The 22,496-nt window shown below is 39.0% G+C and overlaps 1 protein-coding gene across 1 annotated transcript in view; it reads right to left on the bottom strand.

The window, feature by feature from the left end:
• Positions 1–260: 260 nt before the first annotated feature.
• XRCC5 (X-ray repair cross complementing 5) overlaps positions 261–22,496 on the bottom strand; it is a 98,525-nt gene continuing 76,289 nt past the window's right edge. Inside the window, exons 17-21 of the mRNA XM_005574228.5 lie at positions 15,114–15,223; positions 13,292–13,388; positions 11,507–11,574; positions 2,164–2,238; positions 261–1,367 (exon numbers count right to left, since the gene is read on the bottom strand). Coding sequence (XP_005574285.4) covers positions 1,353–1,367; positions 2,164–2,238; positions 11,507–11,574; positions 13,292–13,388; positions 15,114–15,223 — 365 coding nt within the window. The 3' untranslated portion in view covers positions 261–1,352. The remainder of the gene's footprint in view (positions 1,368–2,163; positions 2,239–11,506; positions 11,575–13,291; positions 13,389–15,113; positions 15,224–22,496) is intronic.

The following is a 22,496-nucleotide window of genomic DNA, read 5'->3' as shown; positions in this document are numbered from 1 at the left end:
TTTAACTAACCAGAAACTATGATGTCATCCTCTGTTGGGGTTACTTTAAATGGGCACCTGTATGTCAAGTTTGATGCAAGTGTGTATAGTATTGACAGGATGGCCTACAAGCCCAAAGTAAAGCACTCCTTTCTCTCCTCAGCTAAATGATGTTCTACCTTGCAGATCCATTTTCAATCAATGGATAAGGGTGTTCAATTCTCAGCAGAGCACTGAAGAAGTCTTTTGCAGACAATAATTAGCAGCAATTCACAGAGAAATGAGTCATTTATGCCTTTAATGTTACATGTACAAAATAGTGTATTAGCGACCACTTAAGAGGGTGCTGAAGACAGAGGTGACTGGGCACCAAGAAGTCTGTACACCAAGCAAAGAGGAATTGGAACTCAAGGCAAGAATGAGGACAAGAAAAAAAGAGAATAAGGGCTTTGTTATTTTCTTATTTAGTAAAGGAGATATCATCCAGAAAGATGAAAGCTGACTTAGGTAGAAATGGGAAAGACCGAAAAGTTACCTAGGTGTTTTAATATAACGAAATTTTCTCTCCTTGAGGCTCTCAAGTAGAGAATCGTAAAGTGATATAATTCTAACTATTGTAGTAAATTTCTCAGTTTTTGAGTTTTTAAAGGTTCACTGATATGGCAGAGACTGGGCCCAAAGAAGGTCTTTTCTTCATGAGACCACCATCATAACTCACTGCTTAAAAGGAGTATGAAGGGAAATTGTGCTCCCCTTCCCACCCCACTTAAAGAAAACCACCTATATATAGAGCCAGAGTAATGTGGTAACTAAAAGGCCTCAACTAAAAAGAGAAGTGAGTCCGTCGTTACCCATGGTTTTCCTAACCCAGCTGCTTGTTGGGAGGAAGCAAATGCTATTGCTTGCTCAACATCAGTTGTGACAGCTGTTGGAGGATCAGGCAAAGGAGGACTCTGGAAAGGGTTAAGAAACTCATCAATAACGGTGCCATGGTTCCACATGAGACACTAATCACATCACAAGGGCTGCAATTGTCACCGATATACTAGTACTAGGTCAAGAAGATAACTACTTTCCAGAACTTCAAAGCATGTATGTAATATACAAAGATCAGTAAGACCACAGAAGAAATAATACACCAACCAGAAAATAACAATGACTCTTTATAAACTTGTATGGGGTCTAAATTATCCCTTGTAATATATATGTGTGTATTCATTCCACAGAGAATTAAGGTGATCCGCCTTCGGGTAACCTGCTGGGAATTTCTTGAGCTTTTGGCTCCCCTTGAATGGCTGCATCCAACTTGTTTTGTTAGAACTCCCAGCATCACAGCGATGGCAGCTCTCTTAGATTCCCCATACATCCACGACCTATATCATGTCCAACTGTAAACAAGAACAACACACTTAGAAAGGAACCAGGACAATTTCATACCACTGCTTCTCTGGTGAGAGAGGGTTTAATGAAATGACTCTCTGCGTTGGAAGACATGCATGTACTTGCTCATTTATTCACTGCTCACTATTTTAGGAGTTAAACATCCAGGTATCCACTCATTTTAGTAATGAGAATGTCTCTAAAAAAGGTTGACATCATAGTATGTAGTGTTTGTTGGACAGTTGTCATATGAAGCTTAAAGGCGGGAAGTTTCTAAACATTAAGGATAGATATAAAAGACAATATTTACTACACAACTTCTCAGGCATCAACAACATGGTGTAACGGGGTCCAGAAATCCTCAACTGCCTCTCGGTCTATTTTGTTTACATTAAGTTAATTGAAAACATTTAAGAAGTAGCCTTTTTAAAGGCTGTTTTTATTTGTTAACCCACACAAACTGCATGTTGTATTACTTATTTTTGGCTAAGAGCAATTTCAATGAATTACAACATTTTGCTACTAATGGAATAGCCTCCCTAGTTCTTTTTCAGCCCTTCAAAGGAAAGGATTAATCTGAATGAACAATATAGCTGACACCATGAAACAAAGGAATTTCCATTACGAAATTACCTATCTGATTAAATGTATAATGGCAATTAATAATGGTGTAGGGAGCTTCTGGTGTATTGAAAATTAAAACACAAATAAGCAACAAGTCTATGATAATCAGCCTTTGTGCCTGTATTTACAGCTCAGGCGACTTCAATCACAGAACACCAGGTGCATATTAAAAGTACTTACTAAATCGTCCACATCACCACCTTCTTCAAATACAGCTGCTGTGTCTCCACTTGGTTTGTCTTTGGGGGCCAGAAACTGTAAATAGAAAGTCAGTTATCACACCAAAATGGTATTTTTGCCCCTTTGAAGGAGGGAACAATCTGCTAGCATTGCCACAGGGAAACCTAAGGCAGCCTGCTTAGCAAAGTCTCACTGCAAACCGCCCAAAAGAAACATCATCCTGGCCTAAGTTCCTTTATTTGGCTTTGGGTGAGAGGCCCAGTTTTGAGGTTCAAGTAGTCCATACTAAGTTATCACTAGAAAAAGTGCTCATGAAGAGGGAGGAAATGACATGGCTTGTCAAGACAGTGACTATGTGTAGGGTCCTGTATAAGCATGGTGGACATCTGCTGTTTCCAGTTCTGCTTCCACAGGAAATAAGTTGGCTAGCTAAGGTTAAGAAAATAACCAACCATCCCAAACTAGTATGCTCTTTTGAAAGGAACATGAGAATCAAGTCAAAATTAGAATAATCTCAAGTTGAATGATGAAGAACCAGGGGGAAAAAAAAAAAAAAAGATTACAATAATCTATTCTTAAATTCCACTGTGGACAAAAGCAGTACAAGGGGGACTTCTTATGAGAAATGGATGAGAAAACCGTTCAGCATCACTGTTCAAGATGTGGAGCTTCTGAAAGGCAGATATGTAATAAAACATAATAAAACAAAATAAAAACAGATACATAATAAAAGTCCAGGAAGTGAAGTCTGTGAGGATCTAGGAATGACACTCAGATTTTAAAAGGGTAGTCAGGTGAGTGCCCTTGAAACTTATCTGAACACTCTTTTTCCTGTCCCTCCAAGGGATAGCAGTGGGGAGCCTTTTCCTTCAAGGCATGTGGCAGCTGCCTCTAAGAGCTGGGTTCTAGCAATGCGTATCTATCTAGCAATGCGTATCTATCCTAACACAAGAAGGTGATCTTCTGGTAGCATGCCTGCCTGTAGGAGTGAGTGTTTTAGAGGGGGCAGTGGAAGGTGGGGCACTTCTACTTTTCATTTGGGGGCCAGAAACAGTAAATAGAGTCAGTTATGGTACCACAACTGGCTGGCCCCTAAAGGCATTCTGGCATTCCTCAGGGTGAGAGTGCATGGAGCAGGCATGCGGTAAGCGAACCTTTCAGCCCACTCATGCTCTCCTGTAGTTGCTTCCACCCAAGAGGAAAAAGTATAGTTATACTTTCCTCACTCTCTCAACATGAAAAAATGGTAAGAACTGCCATTCTCTACATTCCTGTTATTTTTATGGTACAATGGACACAATCATGACCTCTGAAACCTAAGACCTATAAACTAAAATATGTCTCTTTAAAAAGTCAAACCAAAGTCAACGATGAAATATAAGGCTGCATGCAGCAAGTTTCAGGAAGCAAGAAAGCTCTGGCTGTCCTTCCATTCCTCATATACAAAAACACACACAGGTAACAAAGTGGTAACAATGGAGGTCATGTCTGCCTTAAGGTACAGGGCCTTTGTCAGCACCATGGACATAATTGTTTGTTGACTCAACCACTGTCTTGGACTTTGTTTTCCCTCAGTTAAAACTACCTCACTATTCATTAACTTCTTTTTTGACTGAGCGAATAAGGAATTTATCTTCTTTTAAGGACATTTGTGAATCTTTCCATAGTCCTTTGTTGACCCTAAACTGGGCCATGTGCAAGACTGAGAATCTATGATGTAAGAGACAGAAAATCCCACAATGGGAGCAGACAATCAGTAAGGAAGCTTCTGTTTCATTCATTCTATTTATTCTGGGTGATTATGAATAAAGATATCTGAGAGCCAAATACAGATAAATGAATAAAAAATCTATACATTCACTGGCATATGATTTATGTGTAAAGGTTAAATAAACTGTACTTTATCCTAGATACTGAAATTGGTTTTAATTTGGGGTTTTCTGGGTTATTATCGTACTTTTTATGTTGTACCTCTCCTCTTCTACTCATTATCATTAACCCCTGCAGGATTTTTGTGATATCACGACTATATGGCTACAGGATAAGACTTATCCAGTTGAGGCAAGAGAATAAAAAGCAGAGTTGCATCCGGCCATAAATCTCTGTGGGGCCACAAATGACCAGTATCTTCCAAACATCTGAAAAACTCCATGGGCTCAACGGTTCTGTAGTCCACTACACCTTGTATGACCCCCTGACTTAAGGACTTATTGATGAATCTAGAAAAATCCCTGATGTGTTTTGGCACTCAGCCAAATTTAGAATTTGCGATTCTAAAGTCTCAAATTCCCACTCCCTACCAACCTGCAAAGCCCCCTTCACACTGCAATTAAAGAATAAATTAACATAGGACTGGTGGCACAGTATGACCACGGTAGATATACTTAAGCACAAATGGTACATATCTGAGACTAGGCCAAATTCCTAGGAAGAAAGGAGCAGCAGCAAAAATTTTCATCAAGTGCTAAGTATCGTCTGCAACTGATTTGCCTGACAGATCTGCTTCACATTTCTGTGTAAGCAAATTATGTTTAAAAGCTGGGCTGCCATCCATTATCCTTCCCAACGCCCCAGGCAAGGCTGATCTCTTCCACATATCACTCCTCATCATCAGTGTTTGTAACTGTAAGTAATTCCAGCCAATGCAGTGACAGGAAAGCAAGATAGAGCAGAGAACTCAATGACTGGCCTGCTTTCTCAATAAAAGCAAGAGATTCTCTGAATCTCTTCTGCAGAAAGGGGTAGGAGTCAACTCTCATCTTTTTTCATGTGTTCCTTCCCTCTGCAACATGCTGAGAAAGTAGAGAACAGATAGAAAGGGCACGTGTGTGACATATTCCTTCTTCCTCAAACCACCATCACTTACCCGGGGTTACCATTAAAGTGCCTCCTTACCTGGAGAACTTTATGAAATGGATAACCTACTACTTTTCAAGTACACTGAAATATAATCCTGGCCACAAGCAGAGAAATGAAATCAATAACCTCTATATAGAAACTGCCAGTCCTACCTCCCCATAAGACTAAAAAACTAACTATCATCTTGTGCTCAGACCCTTACCAACCCCCAAAGTAAAAACACATGACCTCCACTGGGTTGTTTCCAACACCATCAGGTGATTCCAAAGGATTACTCACAATCTAGATGTGTAAAAAAGCATCAAAAGTCAGTTTGCATGTACTCTGCCTAAAATGACATATATTTGGGTTTCATTAATGCCACTAGTAGCTTAATGGAAGCTATAAACACTAATATGGTGCAAGAGGGAAATCCTGTAGCCTAGTGTGGAGAACACAACCCTGTCAGTTTCTCAGGAACCCTAGGCAAGCCACCTGACCTTTTCATAACTAATTTCCCTCAAAAATAAAATGTGAATACTACTACTTACCATACCTATCTTAGGGGTTGTATGAGTCTCAGATAAAGTATAAAAAAAGTATTTACGGTATTGTAAGTTTTATGTTCTAATTCCTAGGAATACACTTAACATATGTCCACCAAGTGATATATACATACAGATATATATATATATATGTAGATATATATCTACAGCATCTTTATTCATAAAGCCAAAGGATAAACAAGCAAATGTCCATCATTAGGAGAATGGATGAATAAATTGTGGTAAAACCATAAAAGGGACACTACATAGCTATAATCACATAATTGGTGAAAAAAGGCATGATTCCAATTATATGAAGGTCAAAAACAGGCCAGACGACTCTCAAGTGACAGAAGTCAGAACAGTGGTTCCCTTGAGGGATGGGGCTTCTGACTGGGAAGGTACCAGGGAGCCTTATGGGGTGATGGAAATGTTCTATTATTTTGATCTGGGTGGTGAGCACCCAGGTATATGAATGTGTAAGAATTCATCAAGTTGCACAGTTAAGATCTGTGCATTTACTATACACATGTTCTACCTCAATAAAAAATTTAATATCATATCTTAAATAAACAATGGGTAACACTGTGATACTTTCATTATTACTTTTCTTGTACTAGCAAACTACACCAGAGAATTAAGGCAGAAAATGAAAGCAGAAAAGAGCAAAGAAAAATGTCATAGGGTCCAACAGGGGCCAGCAGTTTGACAAAAATGCTCTCAAGAAATGATTCTTAACCTTTGTCTTCAATCCTTCACTAAGCTTTGGAGAATTCCTGTGCACTCTCACACACAGAACTGGATGTCCTCTTGACAGAGGGAGCATGGGCATCCTTTCTCTAGGTAGATGTGGTCGGTGGCATTTTAAGTTGAAGGCGTGAAGAGTTGGCACCATGGTGTGGTGATAAGGTGACTGTAGCAGGCATCAGGGGGTCTGGATTCCAGTCAATTCTGCTGGCCACTAGCTTGCTGTGAGGCACTGAGCCAGAAAACTTTACCTCTCTAGACAGGGGTGTTGGTAAAATGGCCACATTGCTATCTATTAATGTCTGTGATACTAAGGTGGAAAATCCATAAATGTCAACAATAAAGAAGGATAAATTAGGCAGTTACAAGAAAAACAAGTGCTAAAATAACTTTTTTTTTCATAGAGCTTACATCAAATAATTATTTAGACATAGCTCAGCCTCTTGGAATCTGGTAAAAAAAAAAAAAATAATGATGATCCCAATGCCATGGAGATAAATCCTCTTTCTTCACTGCTTTCTCAATACTAAAGGATAATGAAGGACTAGGGCAGTGCTAGAACTAGATTCCAGGCCAGTGACTTACTGTGAGCTCTCAGACACACCACTCAACCTCTTCTACCCACTACAGAGCCGGGAGAACTGACAGATGAAGGGCACACAAAGGCTATACAAAGATTCTACCAAACAGCAAATGCTAATGCCATATCTCATCATACAAACTAGAAACAGAAAAAGTGGATGAACTGACAGCTTATAACAATAATAAAAATGAACATTAAAGAATGATAATATTTATGCCTAGGTTTCAAAATTAAATGAGAGGTACCAGGAAACTTAAAAGAAAGTGACTGTCTAAACTTATGCCATGGAAAAACTTTCTATTTCTGTAGCAGAGCTGACTTCCTTCTATTTCTCAAAGGATCATACAATCCACATATTTCTAGAACACACTGGAGGGTAATAGCTCTTAAGATGTTATACAAATGTAAAGTTGTAATTTAATTTTCACTTAAAATGAACATCCCTGGATAATTACTTCCTTTCAAATGTCAACATTTAATAGCAAGAATTTGACAGCTTGCTAACTTTAAATAACTTACGGGAAGTACCTCAAAAGAATTTAAATGGACTGTGAGGATTGTTCTTTAATCTCACTGATTATAGTCAAGTTTCCTTAAATGATTATTTGGGAAGTGACCAAATTGAACATTTGAAGGCAATATAAATGAATATTTCAGTGCATGGTCAAAAGGGATTATACTTCTCTCACTTGGCTAAGAGAAATAGCTAAAGCATGTCTCTTCTATTAAAACCACAAGGAATCAGCTTCCTTGAGCCAGAATCTTCCTCCGCAATTCTCCCCATTATCATCTACATGTATACTCCTTTTTCTACACTTCTCTCCAAAAATCAACAGATGCCATTTAAACGCATTTTCAGGCCAGGAATGGCTGGTATTACATGCCTATAATCCCAGCACTTTGGGAAGCCAAGGTGGGCAGATCACTTGAGGTCAAGAGTTTGAGAACAGCCTCACTAACATGGTAAAACCCCCTCTCTACTAAAAATACAAAAATTAGCCAGGTAGGGTGGTGAGCACTTGCAATCCCAGCTACTCGGGAGGCTGAGGCACAACTACTTGAACCCGGGAGGCAGAGGTTGCAGTGAGCCGAGACCATGCCACTACACTCCAGCTTGGGCAACAGAGTGAGACTCTGTCTCTAAATAAATAAATAAAAGCATTTTTAATATAAAAGATCAAGTTTTCACTCTGGAAAACAAAATAAAGGGTTCATGTGATATTAAAGCAGACACAAAAGCATAATCTCACAGTAAGGCACGATATAGTGACGGGGGGTGGGGGGGTACTCACCACTACACTAACAAGAACTGACAGACATAATACAGTGTACACTGAAGGTGAGTCAAAATTACAGGGTCTACTCTATGACTTTTCAGGTTATTCTAACCACCACCTTGGTTCTAGGCACAGAAAGTCATCTGTTGAAATGAAGTAGACAGGGACTACTGTATTTTAGAAATGACTGGTCCAAGATTCCACTTATAAAACTTAATCCACTTGAAAATGAAGGTCTGGTGTGGTGCACAGGAACATGCATTTTAATTCTCTTGCTACCTCCATGAGCTCCAAGTGTAACCTTTACCTTTCTGGGGCTTGGCTTCCCAGAGGTAACAGGGATGGTAGTTCCTGCTCTTGGTAATTCTTAGCAGATAACTGTGAGGATCACAGAGATAATACTGGGCTCTTTGGTTCGGGAATTGAATACAAGTAAAATTCTACCATTATCTAGATATGATGTATATAGTGCTCTAGGTACACACCATACAAAAACAGTTCTTTAGAAGTGAAAGAGTTATATAAATACCTGGCATACATACTACATTGGCTGAAGCACTGATAAAAGTGGGGGGAAAAAAAAGGAAATGGCATTTTCTAGATGTGAAAGAGAGTCTGCTAGGTGAATGTGCAATGTACTTCTTTTGGAGGCTATGAGATAATATATATCAAAGTGCTTAGCACAGAGCTGGTACTCAATACATTTTTGTTGAATTTCCTAACTTCTTATCTGCCATGACAGTGAAGTTCAGTGTTGCTGGTAGTACTGGAAGCATACTCTCTGTGCCTTGACTATCGAAACACTATGCTCTAAAGGAAGAAGAGGCCAGTCAGAGCCAGGCAACCCATGGCTGAAGTAGAAGAGATTCTCTCCACTTGTTTTTTATGATATTCTCTCTATTCAAAGATGGTGACGTTTTGAGAGTTTTTTTTTTTTTGGAGACTGAGTTTTGCTCTTGTTGCCCAGGCTGGAGTGCAACAGCACGATCTCAGTTTACCCCAGCCTCCGCCTCCCGGGTTCAAGCGATTCTCCTGCTCCAGAAGAGTTGTCTTAAACTACAACTGACATCAGTTCTGGTGATACCAGAATTATCTAAGGACACCATCTTATACCTACCCGGTCATTAACTGAAATTTCTTTCTATAGCTTCATCATCAGACATTAAAATTCCTCATGCTTAGGCTCAGTGCCTTTACATTTCAAGGAAGACATCCTATTTGCATTATAGAACAAGCCTTGCACAATTTGCAAGTGCATCATCCGTTTTCAGATTTCTTTCCTGTCTAATACTCTGGGTTAACTTTGGCTAAGATGTGCTGCTGGGAGGAAACACAAGCTTTTTTAGGTCACGGCTCCTCACTTCTTCCAAAAACTCTAATATGTACCCAATTGTCACCTGGATAACAAATCTTCTTAATGTAATAACAACAAAAAAATATTTTTCCTGATTTACTTGTTTAGCAAAAACTGATAGGTCTTCACGCCATGTGACAATTAATATTATGTGTCAACTTGGCTAGGGTATGGTCCCCAGTTGTTCCATCAAACACTACTTTAGATGTTGCTGTGAGGGTATTTTGTAGATGTGATTAACATTTACAATTAGCTGATTTTAAGCAAAGATTATTCTTAATAATATTTGTAGGTCTCATCCAATCAAGGGAAGGCCTTAAGAGCAAAAGCTGAGGTTTCTGCTTCAGGACTGTAACATAAAAATCCTGCCTGAGTTTCCAGCCTGCTAGCTTGGTCCTACAAATTTCAGACTTGCCAACCCTACAATCACACGAGCCAATTTCTTAAATTCAGCTAATAAATCTCTCTCTCTCTATATGTGTGTGTGTGTGTGTGTGTGTGTGTGTGTGTGTGTATGTGCACACACACACACACGCACACATATACGTTCTCTTGGTTCTATTTCTCTGGAGAACCTTGACTGAAACAGCCCAGTTCAAGGAGGAGATATTATCAAACATTGTATAAAGTGACAAATAGAAATAAAACCAAACAGTTAAATGGCATACTCAAGCCCATGGTGCTCAGTACTGACTGTGGCAGAGGGTACAGACACCATGGAATCCCTTCTGAGATATAATCACCACCTTACAGTATGCTTTGAAAATTCCAGGATCCTACTCCCTGAAAGTAGGGATGACATCTGTTTTGTTTTGCTTTTTTTTTTTTTTTAACAAAAATCTTTTGCTAGGCAAAGTGCTTAATAAAAATTCTTGTATATTTTAATTTCTCTTTCAAACCATACTATGGTTTCTGCCAAATGCCTTACTTAGTTGAAAATTGAAGATATTTAAATTTTGGCCTGAATTTAGCCTTCTGATTAACATTTCCAGCTTTGCGTCTGTCACTTCCCTAACAGATTCCTATTCACCAGCCCCAGACCAAGCTCTCCCTTAGTGTGTATAGTTATTTTCTGAGTCTCCGTTGTTTCCCTCTGCTCCATTTTAACTGCCTGAGCTTCTAGAGGACAGGGGTGCTGTCTTATCATCCAGCACAGTGCCTAGCGCACCGTAGAAGCTTAGTAACTGAGAGCTGTCAGGTGCCAGCAGGACTACATTAGTCAGTGACTGTAACTGAAACTGAATGTTATGAAGTACATACTTCTGAGCTATTCAACTTAATTCATTAAAATTTCATCACAACCTTGAGGTACAATGAAGGATTACTGAACTAAATAACTACATGTATTTGACTCATGGCTGAATCAGATTCAATACACACCTAACAAGGAGGCCTAGGCCTAACAATGTGTGTGAATAAAAAGTTCATGGGGACTGCACGGGGTCTTTTATTGAAAATACCTGGACGTCCCTTATGCTAGAATACTAGTGTTTCTCTATTCACTTATAATACAATCACCGGAGGGGTTTTAAAATGCAAACAAACCGGCTGTGCTCAGGACCCATCTCAGACTAACAGAATGTCTACAGTAATTCTAATTTTTAATCAGTATTAACAACAACAGCAACAAAAAGAGGGAGGGAGGGAAGGAGGGCTCACCAAGTGACTAATGTGTGGCCAGGGTGGGAATCACTGTGGATTTCATAGCCTTTACCAGGGCTGAGGCTAAGTTTGTGCACTATGGAGTTCAACAGCATGCTCTAGAGGTACTGAAGCTGAGATTACAGATGAGTTCCAGAAATATAACCACAGCCTACAGGAAACTGAGTAAGATTATAATTTCTCCCATGAGGATGCTGTGATTGAAGCAATTTACATACTGAATACAAAATGAGTACACTCATTTAGTTACCCATAAAATTTAACTTCTTCGAGGGCATCAAGAAAATAAAGTCCACTATAATAATTCAACTGAAGACAAAGAGTTACCCCTCAATACCTTTTTGGCTTCGTCAGCTGTGACAGAACTTCCAGAGGCTTCCTCTTTGGTGATGAGAGTAATTCCATCTAAAAAGTAATTCAGAGTAACATCTAAACACAAAGATACAACCCCAATCCCATTTTCCTTTCCACACCTCCTCCCACCTTTGAGTTGGAGATTTCTTTTTTTTTTAAATAGAGACAGGGTCCCACTATGTTGCCCAGGCTGGTCTCGAACTCCATGGCTCAAGTGATCCTCCCAAGGAACAAAAGTAGGTCCTTGAATAATGTTGTTTCATTAAAACATTGATGAGAAAAAAAATGGTTTCATTATGTGTCATTTTTCTTAAAGTCAGAATTTTCAAGAACCTATGGACAATGTTAAGGGAGGACTTACTGTAGCACATAGCAGAAGTTCAATAAATAAATGATAATTAAATGATTGTATGCTTTTGTTCAAACCATCAGGCACCCAATATGGAACTATGCATACATTTTGTCTTGTGGCCATGTTACTGCCTATTGATAGAGTGGCCAGAGGACTAGGGAGGAAGAAAACATGGTCTTCACCAAGAGGCATGTCTATCATTTAGGATAGTTCATCAATTTTAGCTCAGTAAGAACAAATCAAGGGTAGAAAATCCACTCTTTAGTTTGCTCTTCTTCTTAAGATATTTTCCTCCATCAAATGGCTGATGATACCTGACATACTGTCTGAAAAGCATATGTATTTAACATCTATTTGTACCTATGAATGGCCTTGGCCATCTGTATTCTGTCAGTGGCATATAAGCTATCAGAAAATATGGATTTTGCATATGTCCTATAAGTTTCTTTTCAGCAAATATGCTATAGGCATTCAATAAATACCAAAACCAATCTCCTTCATTTACTGGGTCAACAGCAGAGACACAAAAGTGATCTGAGTAAGCACCCTTCACTACCCATTCCAATTCCTTTTGTTCTCCAGTGCAGAAGTGAAAGGGCTGAAAAATTAACTGTCAGAAAAACGGTTACCTGTGTGATGAAGAGTTACCCATTAGAAGGTGGACAGATAGGTATGCAACTCTTTTTATACAGAATTTGCACACAAAGAGAGATTGAAACAAATTTTGCATCTCTAGTATAAGTGAAAAGTTTCTCTGTCTCATAAACATCATCGTTTTCATAATATGTATTTTAAACAAGAAATATCTTATACTTGGGTTCTAAAAGAAGATCAGGTCATGTTCTAAAAAAGGTGGGGCAAAGGGCATGAAAAAAAGCAAAGATCAAGCCTAACATTGAAAGAATGTGTGCTCTTCTTTCTGAGCTTAATTTGCATTGGTTGCTGTGCAAGTGAGGAACTGAATGGTTTTGGTGCATGAAGATGCTGGTCCGCTGAAAAAAGTCCAAGTATATGGTAACCGAAAAATAGCAGGGAGATAAAATCTGGGTGAGGTCAACCAAAGGGCTGTGGATCCAGCAGGAGTGAAATGGCCTAAGGATCTGAGAAAGCGGACAATGTTCACCCACACAGCTGCTCCATTCAACAAACAGAAAGGCACAGCCCTGAAATAGGTCACACTGAGTAAAGAGTCTAAGATGGAACTTACATGTTTATTTATTATTTATCACTTTGTATTTATGCTTATTAAGGGAGAGTTTGAGTTCACTGAACACTGAGCATTTCCCAAAGCCATGTAGAAAGTCATCATGTTTCCCACGTAACTCATTATACAATATAGTTTATATTTAGAATTTATGTGTATATTTAGAATAAAATAGCCTAAGTATTTGCAGAAAAAGACAAATGACAACTTACCCTGAACAACAATTTCCCAGAAATGATTTAACTGTTTAATTTCCACTTTCTCTCGAAGGGCTTTCAGGAAGTTGTTAAAGCGCTGCTCTTCTGAAAACTGTGGTAGCAAGTTGGGGTAGAGGAGGCGGCAAGTCAGAGCAAACACAAAAACAAATTCAGCCCCAGACCAAACAAAGTATTGTATATTCTGAAGCACCTTACTTATTACAAAAAAATAAAATGTTCTTCTTTGGTACATGGGAAGCTGGCATTCCAAACTGAGGTGTGTTCACTGGGGACCAGAAATCCTTCCATCTGTGGAAGGCACAGAGCTTCCCAGAGTCAGTTTTTTTGTGGTGGCCTAGCTCTTTGTTCTTAACATTCAATGTAGAAAATCTCAAACAAAAACAGAGAACAATTTTGTGAGTGCTCACACACTCATAACCCAGCTTCAATAATTATCAACTCAAGCTGGGCATGGTGGTTCATGCCTGTAATCCCAGCACTCTGGGAGGAAAGGTGGACGGATAACCTGCGGTCAGGAGTTCAAGACCGGCCTGGCCAACATGGTGAAACCCCATCTCTACTAAAAATACAAAAATTAGCTGGGCGTGGTGGCATGCGCCTGTAATCCCAGCTACTTGGGAGGCTGAGGCAGGAGAATCGCTTGAGCCTGGGAGGCAGAGGTTGCAGTGAGCCAAGATCCGTCACTACACACCAGACTAGGCGACAAGAGCCAGATTCTGTCTCAAGAAAAAAGAAAAAGACAAAAAGAAAAAATAATAATCTCTCCATTAAGATTGAATGATATGTCACTGACGTCTCTTCTGCTCCTCTCTCTGTCGTTTTTTTTAAGAAATACGATGTGACCTGGTATTTTTAAGGACACTGGGTGGCAACCAAGCACAGAGGTGTTGTAAGACACCCCATCTAGCCTGGGTAGTGCTTTAAAAAAACAATACACTTTTACTCTCTCTCTCCATCTAACCAAATCTTTCTCTACCAAACGGAATCATCTGCAGGCTTGTCCTGACTCTACTTTTCCAAAATTTGTCTTTATCTGACGAGTATTCAGGTTATCTACTTCTGGATCTTTTATTGTAATCTAATTTTAATGAATTTTCTATTTTCTTGTCACTCTTTGTAAACACCTAAATTATTTAAGCATTAATTCATTCATACGTTCAGCAAATATTTAATAAGTACCCACACAAGAACATACACTACAACTGTGCCCACTTTAAAAACATACTTTCTAATTTAAACTTGCTCACTTCTTACCTAAAGATACAAAAGCCTATACAAAATTTGGAAAATGTTTAGAAATATTCTCTAAAAATTCCTAATAAAACAATCAGACAGACAAAACCCACACAAAAGGCATGGGAGGAACTTACGCTCAGTGTTCTTTTTTTTCCTGACATTTAGATCCCTACTCCTGTCTTCATAAAATCTTTCTCAATAATTATACCAATATATATTTTCCATCAATTTCCCTAAAATACCCCTTCCTTTACAATAATGAGCAGGCCACCAGAGGTTATAATGGAAATTTCCTTGGTTCCCTAAATAGGAAAAGAAAGCAAAGGCCAGGGCTTCCGTATAATAAAAAGCCAACTTTCAGGGATAAAACATCCTACCTACTCATCTTTATTCCACCTCAGAAATGACAGTGATAGTAACATGAGTTTAAGTCATTTCTAGTTCCATTGGCATACACTGCTATTCACACTGAGAATGATAATTTCCATGGCCCAGGCTCATTTCCGGGATGCTGTATGCCTCTTTCCCTGTGATAGTGGCCAACTGTTTAGGAAGAAAAGAGATGCAAGGATAACAATACCTTAATGGCTTCTTCTCGGAAGGCTCGGATGCAGTCCATGCTCTTCATAAAATATGGTGTTTCATTAGTATCCAAAAACTGTTCGATGTGATTTATGAGCTGGTTACTCGCTAAAACATAAGACAACATATTTTCTTAGATTTGAGTGATGCTTGAGAGAGGGTATGCTTCTGTGTTTATGCCTATAAGTATGTATTATAGTTCACAAGACTCATGGTCAGCAAGTACAATTGCCATACTTCTTTTAGGAGAGAGAGGAGATGCAAAATCCTGATTTCAAAACTCTGTATTTGAGAAGTCTGAATAATACCTATTGATATTTGTCAATAAATTAATTTCTAAAATGCTGAGAATTACAGTCGAAATACTCCTTTTTGGGATATCAGAACCTAGGTTGTAGATGTTTTGAAAATTGTTGTTGTTGTTATTTTATTTTCCCCCAGAATTTAGGGGCCATTTGGATAATTCAAAACTGCCTTTCCTATTGTATTCACAGAAAACAGATCCTCTAGTCCCTCCCCTAATTCTACTCAGGATAACTGTCGAACAGTGCTGGGCAGTGAAAAATAACGAGCCAGGGACACCCCATCTTCTACCAATCCAAGGTTAAATTAGGAAAGATCAGCCCCAGTCTTAACAAAATATCCCTTTTGAATGAGAAATCATTACTATCTATCTTATGCCCTTAGCTGGACCTGAATATTCTCCCTATTGCTCACCACTCCAAAAGCCACAAATACTTAATAAACAGTAACTGTCAGCAAGCAATGTCATAAATGCTACAGAAGGAAAAAATGCATTCACAGTGTTATCATTTCCAAAGTAGGTTACAACTTATAAAGAAACAAAAAATTATTCAGTATGAATAAAAAGCAGAGGAAAACGGAAATCTAAAAGTCATGAGGAAGCTTAATTTGCTGTGCAGATCAAAACTGACCCTTAAGATCTGTGTGGAAGAACAAATCAGTGAGATGTGGGTATTCATGCCTAAAGGCTCCCTCTCCTGTGTCCCCTCAAACCATTCACTAGCTGTGGCTGTTTGGCAATTTATGCTGAATGTTCAAGATATTCTATGACTGCATGTTTCCCCAAATCACAGCCTCCTGTGAGCATTCTAGCAGCTACGTGTGTGTGCACAGTGCTAAAGAAAACTACTTTCAAGCTTTACCAATAAAGACCCCAGGCCACTAACTCTGTGAATCACAGTGACCTGAACATTACTCAACGCCTTCCTTATTAAAAACATGAAATCGGTGCTAAGAATCTACTTATTTCCTAAGGACCACACAGCATATAGATACAAAACTGGATGAAGTATTTTTTAATACAGCAATTTTCCAGCAAGGGAAAAATATCCCCAGTAACCGTTTCATCCCTTCTACCAACTCGGAAATTATGATCTCCATTATAAGAAAGCACTTAACAAACTTGAGGGATTAAAGAAACATTTCCCTGCAATTTCAGAAATCTTTACCAACGTATCCCGCAGAAGGGAATTAATATCCAATTACAATTCAAAGTAGAGAATGTTCAGATGAATCTTTTTAAACAAGGTAAATAATACAACCCTGATTAGTAGGCAGAGCAGAAAACCATCAACAAAAACTCAAAGCAAACAGAAGTTATCTCCCCTTTTCAGCTTGAAAAGCAAAATAACAGAAATGTTCGATAACAGAAAGCGGTGTACTTTCCCAGATCATTTGATAGAAAGTTCACTCGAAGTTACATATCTGGGCACAAATAAAAACCTTTACAGGCCAAGGACAATAATCCTAGAGACTCTAAATTCTCCATTTCTTTTGAAATGAGAATAGGAAATCTTAGGAAGCTATAATGGAAACGTTTCACTTTGTTTGATAGTATATACTTACTGTATGACTACTATGTAGAAGATACTATGTTATGTTCTGTGGGAGACAGAATTAAGTTGAAGATAAGGCCCTTGCCTTTGAGGAGTTTGCAGTTGAATAGGGGATATAATGCATTTACATAAAATTAACACTGGGAAATAATGTGAAGAGAGCTATGAGTTTTAAGGAATTATATTAATCGGTTTGAATTTTTAAAAAATCTTTGGTGATTACAGAAAGTTTCATAAATCAATATGGCTTTTTAGTTAGGCAATGAAAAACAGAATCTGGCAATTACACAGCAGGAAGCAGAATTAGCCTAAGTATGAAGAAGAAAGCACAAGGTGTGTGTGGAGAAAAGCAAATGGCCTCATACATGGACAGAAATAGGGGAAGAAAAAAGAGTGAGGATTAGACAGAAAATGGCTGGAGGAAAGGCAGTTCCAAGAAGACAGTATATGTGAGAGTCCTGAGGTAGGGGGTAGAGCTTGGCTCCTTAGAAAGTGTAGAAGAAATAAGACATTTTAGTGGTTGGATAGTGGAAAGGAAGCTGAAGAAGGTGGCTAAGAAGAATTAGTCACAGAGAGAGAGAGAGAGAGAGCGTGTGTGTGTGTGTCAGGAGTTCATGGCATCACAGATACTAAGAGAAGACATTACTCAAAGGAAAGAGTTGTCTGCTGTGTCCAAACTATTGCAAAAAGACTACAAGGAAAAGAATATAAAGAGCATAGGTAATTAAGGATAAAAACATAGGGAATCCTAAGAGCTTGGAGCCCATGAAATGACTACACAGGTACTAAACTGCTTTGCGAAAAACCAAAGCAAAACAAAAAAACAGAACAAACCACCAGCTTCCTGACTCATTTTATCCTGAACTATGATAGAACACACACACACACACACACACACACACACACACACACACACACACACACACGCACGCTATCTTACAGAGAAAAATATTCAAAAGAAACAAAAATAAAGCAAATACCCAAGCCAACAATCCATTTGCAATGATAAAGGAAAGAAGGTAGTCCAGTCTGCCGTAACTTTTTTTTTTTTTTTTGCCCAGGCTGGAGTGCAGTGGCCGGATCTCAGCTCACTGCAAGCTCCGCCTCCCGGGTTCACGCCATTCTCCTGCCTCAGCCTCCCAAGTAGCTGGGACTACAGGCGCCCGCCACTTCGCCCGGCTAGTTTTTTTTTTGTATTTTTTAGTAGAGACGGGGTTTCACCGTGTTAGCCAGGATGGTCTCGATCTCCTGACCTCGTGATCTGCCCGTCTCGGCCTCCCAAAGTGCTGGGACCACAGGCTTGAGCCACCGCGCCCGGCCGTAACTTCTTTATAAAAGGCAGTAGCAGGAGTCTTAATACCCAGTTTCTTTGTAAAAAATGAAGTCCTAATGTATCTGTGGGCCTATCTGGATTTAGTTTTTCTTATTTACACGTTAGACTGTTCTGCTCCTTCCTCCAGAGGGTTCACAAACACAGATGGATAAACATATCCAAACTTCCAATAAACCCAGTGAATACAAAGAACCAGATTTTGGCCTTCTAGGAATACTCAGTTACATGGCTTGTAAATCTGGTCCATGATTCTAAATTCTGTCCCTCTACCCAGACTACTTCTGTGGATCACTGACTATGACGAACCATTTAACACCAGGGAATAGCTGTGATGGATGATGTGTGAATATACTGAGTAGCAAAAGGGATATAGACAAGAGACTTCCCTTCCAAAGTTTTGTGGCAGTTCACATTTCCCTGCCATTTTTACTAAAAGTAAAATGCAGAAATGGCTAACAAAAACAATATTCCACTTTGGCTGGATTACGCTTTTGATTCCCCTGCCTCACATAAAGGAAACGCTGATCATCAGGATGCTTTTCTCTGCTTCTACATCAATTACAGGGCTAAGGAACAGCTTATCAGTCTTCAAACTCAGTAAATCACAGCCCCAATTATAATTCACCAAAATGCTCTTCAAAATTAGTCAGTGACTCAATAATACTCATTAGTAGCTAAAATAAAAAATGGCCATTGGAAGGGCCATCCATCTTAGGATACTAAGTCAGGCAAATGGCTGTTACTTATTTCCAGGATTACTTCAAATGTCTGTTTTGGATTTTGAGGTTTTAGATATGGGCATCATATACTAACCCAGTATCTCACATGAGTACAGATGTTGATAACCAAAATCAATCTCAATACTTCAGTATCATATTCAAAATGTTATCAAGATTTAGAAATGTTACAGAAGAGGAAAATGGCAAAGTTTTCTTGTTTAATCTGAAATACACATTCTTCTTCTCTACTGAAAACATTTACCACCACCCAAAGTCCCGTAAAATGGACTACACCTCCCTTCTCATTGCAGTCACCAAGGTCAAAACACCCAGGGCCATGTGCATGTCTGCCTCTGACTTTACATTTACTCACTACCTCTGTTCTTTGCAAAGATGTTTCCAGCAAAGTGAAAGGAAGTCATTTATTGTGGGATTTTCTCCTCCATCTGACAGAGCTCAAAAAGCAGTAAGTTCCCTCATCTGTCACAGATTATATATAAAAGACTGTGAAGACACCTCAAACAATTTGGCTGAACTCAGCCATCATTTAGGATATTTCCCAATTTAATTCTTCTCACTTTCTCAATGCCTCATGTAAATGTAACTTATTGAAATGCTGTACATTTTGCAAATGTCAGCAGTTAAATAACTTTTAAATGTTAAGAACAAATTTATGGCCGGTCGCGATGGCGCAAGTCTGTAACCCTAGCACTTTGGGAGGCCAAGGAGGATGGATCACTTGAGATCAGAAGTTCGAGACCAGCCTGGCCAACATCGTGAAACCCTGTCTCTACTAAAAATACAAAAATTAGCTGGAAACCGCTTGAACCCAGGAGGCAGAGGTTGCAGTGAGCCGAGATCATGCCACTGCACTCCAACGTGGGCAACAGAGTGAGATTCCATCTCAAAAAAAACAAAAAAAAGAAAGGAAAGAAAAAAACAAATTTATATAGCCAATGACAATCGCATCTTTGTAACACAAAATTAAAAGTGACAATAAAAATCAAGCACTTAAATCAAAATAAGTATAAGGACAGGTAATTCATTATTAAGAGAATAAAAAGGAGTAATGCCCATCAGCAAATAAAACTCCAGGCAAGCAGTCCAGTCTACCATAAATTAAATCCACGTGTAAATTACAATCATTGTTTAAGCCAGAAATTTGTAAAAGATATTTGCCTGATAAGAAAGAAAGCCTGTTTTAACACAGGCAATTTAAGAAACGTATCAAAAACAGGCTTTCTTTATGCCTCTTTACTATCGGATATAAATTGGCCACTGTGGGTAGAGGCAGTATGTACATCAGTCAGGGTCCAACACAAACAATATAAATCATTCCAAATATTTAACACAGAAATAGATTTAAGACAGGCAATTGTTTCGCAGGTTATGAAGTGTGTTAAAGCCAACTGAAAATGGTGCTGTAACCCAGGGATTGGTAACGGCAAGAAACCCTTAGCATCCCTTGGTACACAGGAAAAAGAAAAGAAAGGGTATAAATAGAGCTCTGAGGACCAAAGATGCTACCCAACACAGAAAGGGAGGAAGAGCTACCCTGGTTTCTCCCTCCCTACTTCCCACCAGTATCTCTCATGCTGAACCCAGTAGGAAGTCTTTAGACACGGGAGCCTGGAAAATGCAACCCACAGGAGCCAGCTCTGCCCACACCTCCCTCAGATGCAGGGCATACAGAAGAAGGGAGGGGGAGGAGGGGATCTAAGGGCACAGTGTGTTATGAACTCACAAGGGGATGGCCCATTTTATGAACTGGCTATTTCCAGGAGACAGAAATGCAAGGGATCAGGCTGGGCCCAGTGGCTCACGCCTGTAATCCCAGCACTTTGGGAGGCCAAGTCGGGTGGATCACCTGAGGTCAGGAGTTCAAGACCAGCCTGGCCAATAGGGCGAAACCCTGTCTCTACTAAAAATACAAAAATTAGCTGGGTGTGGTGGCACATGCCTGTAATCCCAGCTACTCAGGAGGCTGAGGCAGGAGAATCATCTGAGCCTGGGAGGCAGAGGTTGCAGTGGGCCAAGATCTCACCACTGTACTCCAGCCTGGGCGACAGAGTGAGACTCCATTTCAAAAACACAGAAATTAGCAAGGCATCATTTAAATTATAAGGGAAGCTAAAATATGCAGGTTTATTTCTTGCTAGCGAGGTAGGATACAATGAAATTCAATTAAAAGTTACTGAAGAAGTTCAAAAGCATATTTAAAGCTTTTCCCAGCCATTTTTATTTTTTTTAAAAAGCTGTATTTCTGTAAAAAACAAATTACGTAAAAAAATATTGTTTTCACTTCTACTTGAAACATTTTTAGAGCTACATACATTTCCTTTCCTTTGGGTCTAACATGGTTGTGACATGCAACTGTGTGGACCATGACAATAAACAAGAGGTAATGGATGTAACTGAGCATTTCCCATGGCATTCTGGTCCTCTCAGAAATCAAATGTACTTCTGAAATTTTAAGTACAAAAAGAAGGTATCTTAAATATTTTTTCTCTAAATCACACACACACACAGACACAAAATGCTGACTTATTTCTTAAACACCCTTCTTTCTGCTTCCACTTCTAAAGAGTTCAGACTGAAGAGTGCTCTTTGCTCTTGGTATTCTTTGTTTTTTAGTTGTATGGTCTTTAATGAAATATTCTTATTAAGGAAAAATAAATCACTGGATGGCAACAAAAGAGAACTAGGAAAAAAGCATAAGCTTGAGTAACCTGAAAATGACATTGGAATCTGTCATCTTTTTTAAGCAGCTGGACTGAGAAGCAGACATAGCTCTGCTCTTTGCCTTAGCCTGCCCTTCTTCCACCTTCTAGAAACTATTCTGTAAGCTCTTTGCCCCAAACTTCCTCAATCTAACAAAAAAGAAGTTCCCTGCCTCCCTTTCAGAACAGAAAAATCAGTAGATACGACAGAGAAAACACCACAGACATAATATTATGCGTGACCAGTGGCACAGGAAATTGGACTAAGGTATGCAAAGTGCTGACCACCTCAACACACAGATGCAGTCCTGTATTTTTAAATTATTACTATTCTTACCAATAACTAAAAAACTCAATTAAAACCTCACCATTTAAGTTCCACAAGTTCAGTCAGAGCCCATTTTTTCATGCTTAACGATTTTCTCATTAAGTGCAGTAATTTCTTACAAATTGCAGTAATAAAAGTAAGTCCGGCTGGGTGTATTCCCCCCTTTTATATGCTGCCTTTTCATTGATGTGTTAAATTAAAACCCCAGGCACAAGGAACAGACTAAATGCAAGGTCTTTATTGTCAGAATCCATTCCTGCAGACTATGAGATCTCTCTCCTTTTATTTCTGTTTTTATTTGAGCTAGCTGTGAATCCTACTTTGTAGCCACAGGAAGAATAATATGGAAGGTCTCTTGGCCTTAGCTCACTCTGTATAACAAATATGGTACTGGGAGCTAATGAGAAACTAGAAAAATGATA

Source organism: Macaca fascicularis, chromosome 12 (assembly GCF_037993035.2).
Source record: "Macaca fascicularis isolate 582-1 chromosome 12, T2T-MFA8v1.1".
NCBI classification, from domain to species: domain Eukaryota; kingdom Metazoa; phylum Chordata; class Mammalia; order Primates; family Cercopithecidae; genus Macaca; species Macaca fascicularis.
The sequence above is the reverse complement of the archived record's forward strand: the minus strand, read 5'-3'. Positions and strand labels throughout refer to the sequence as shown.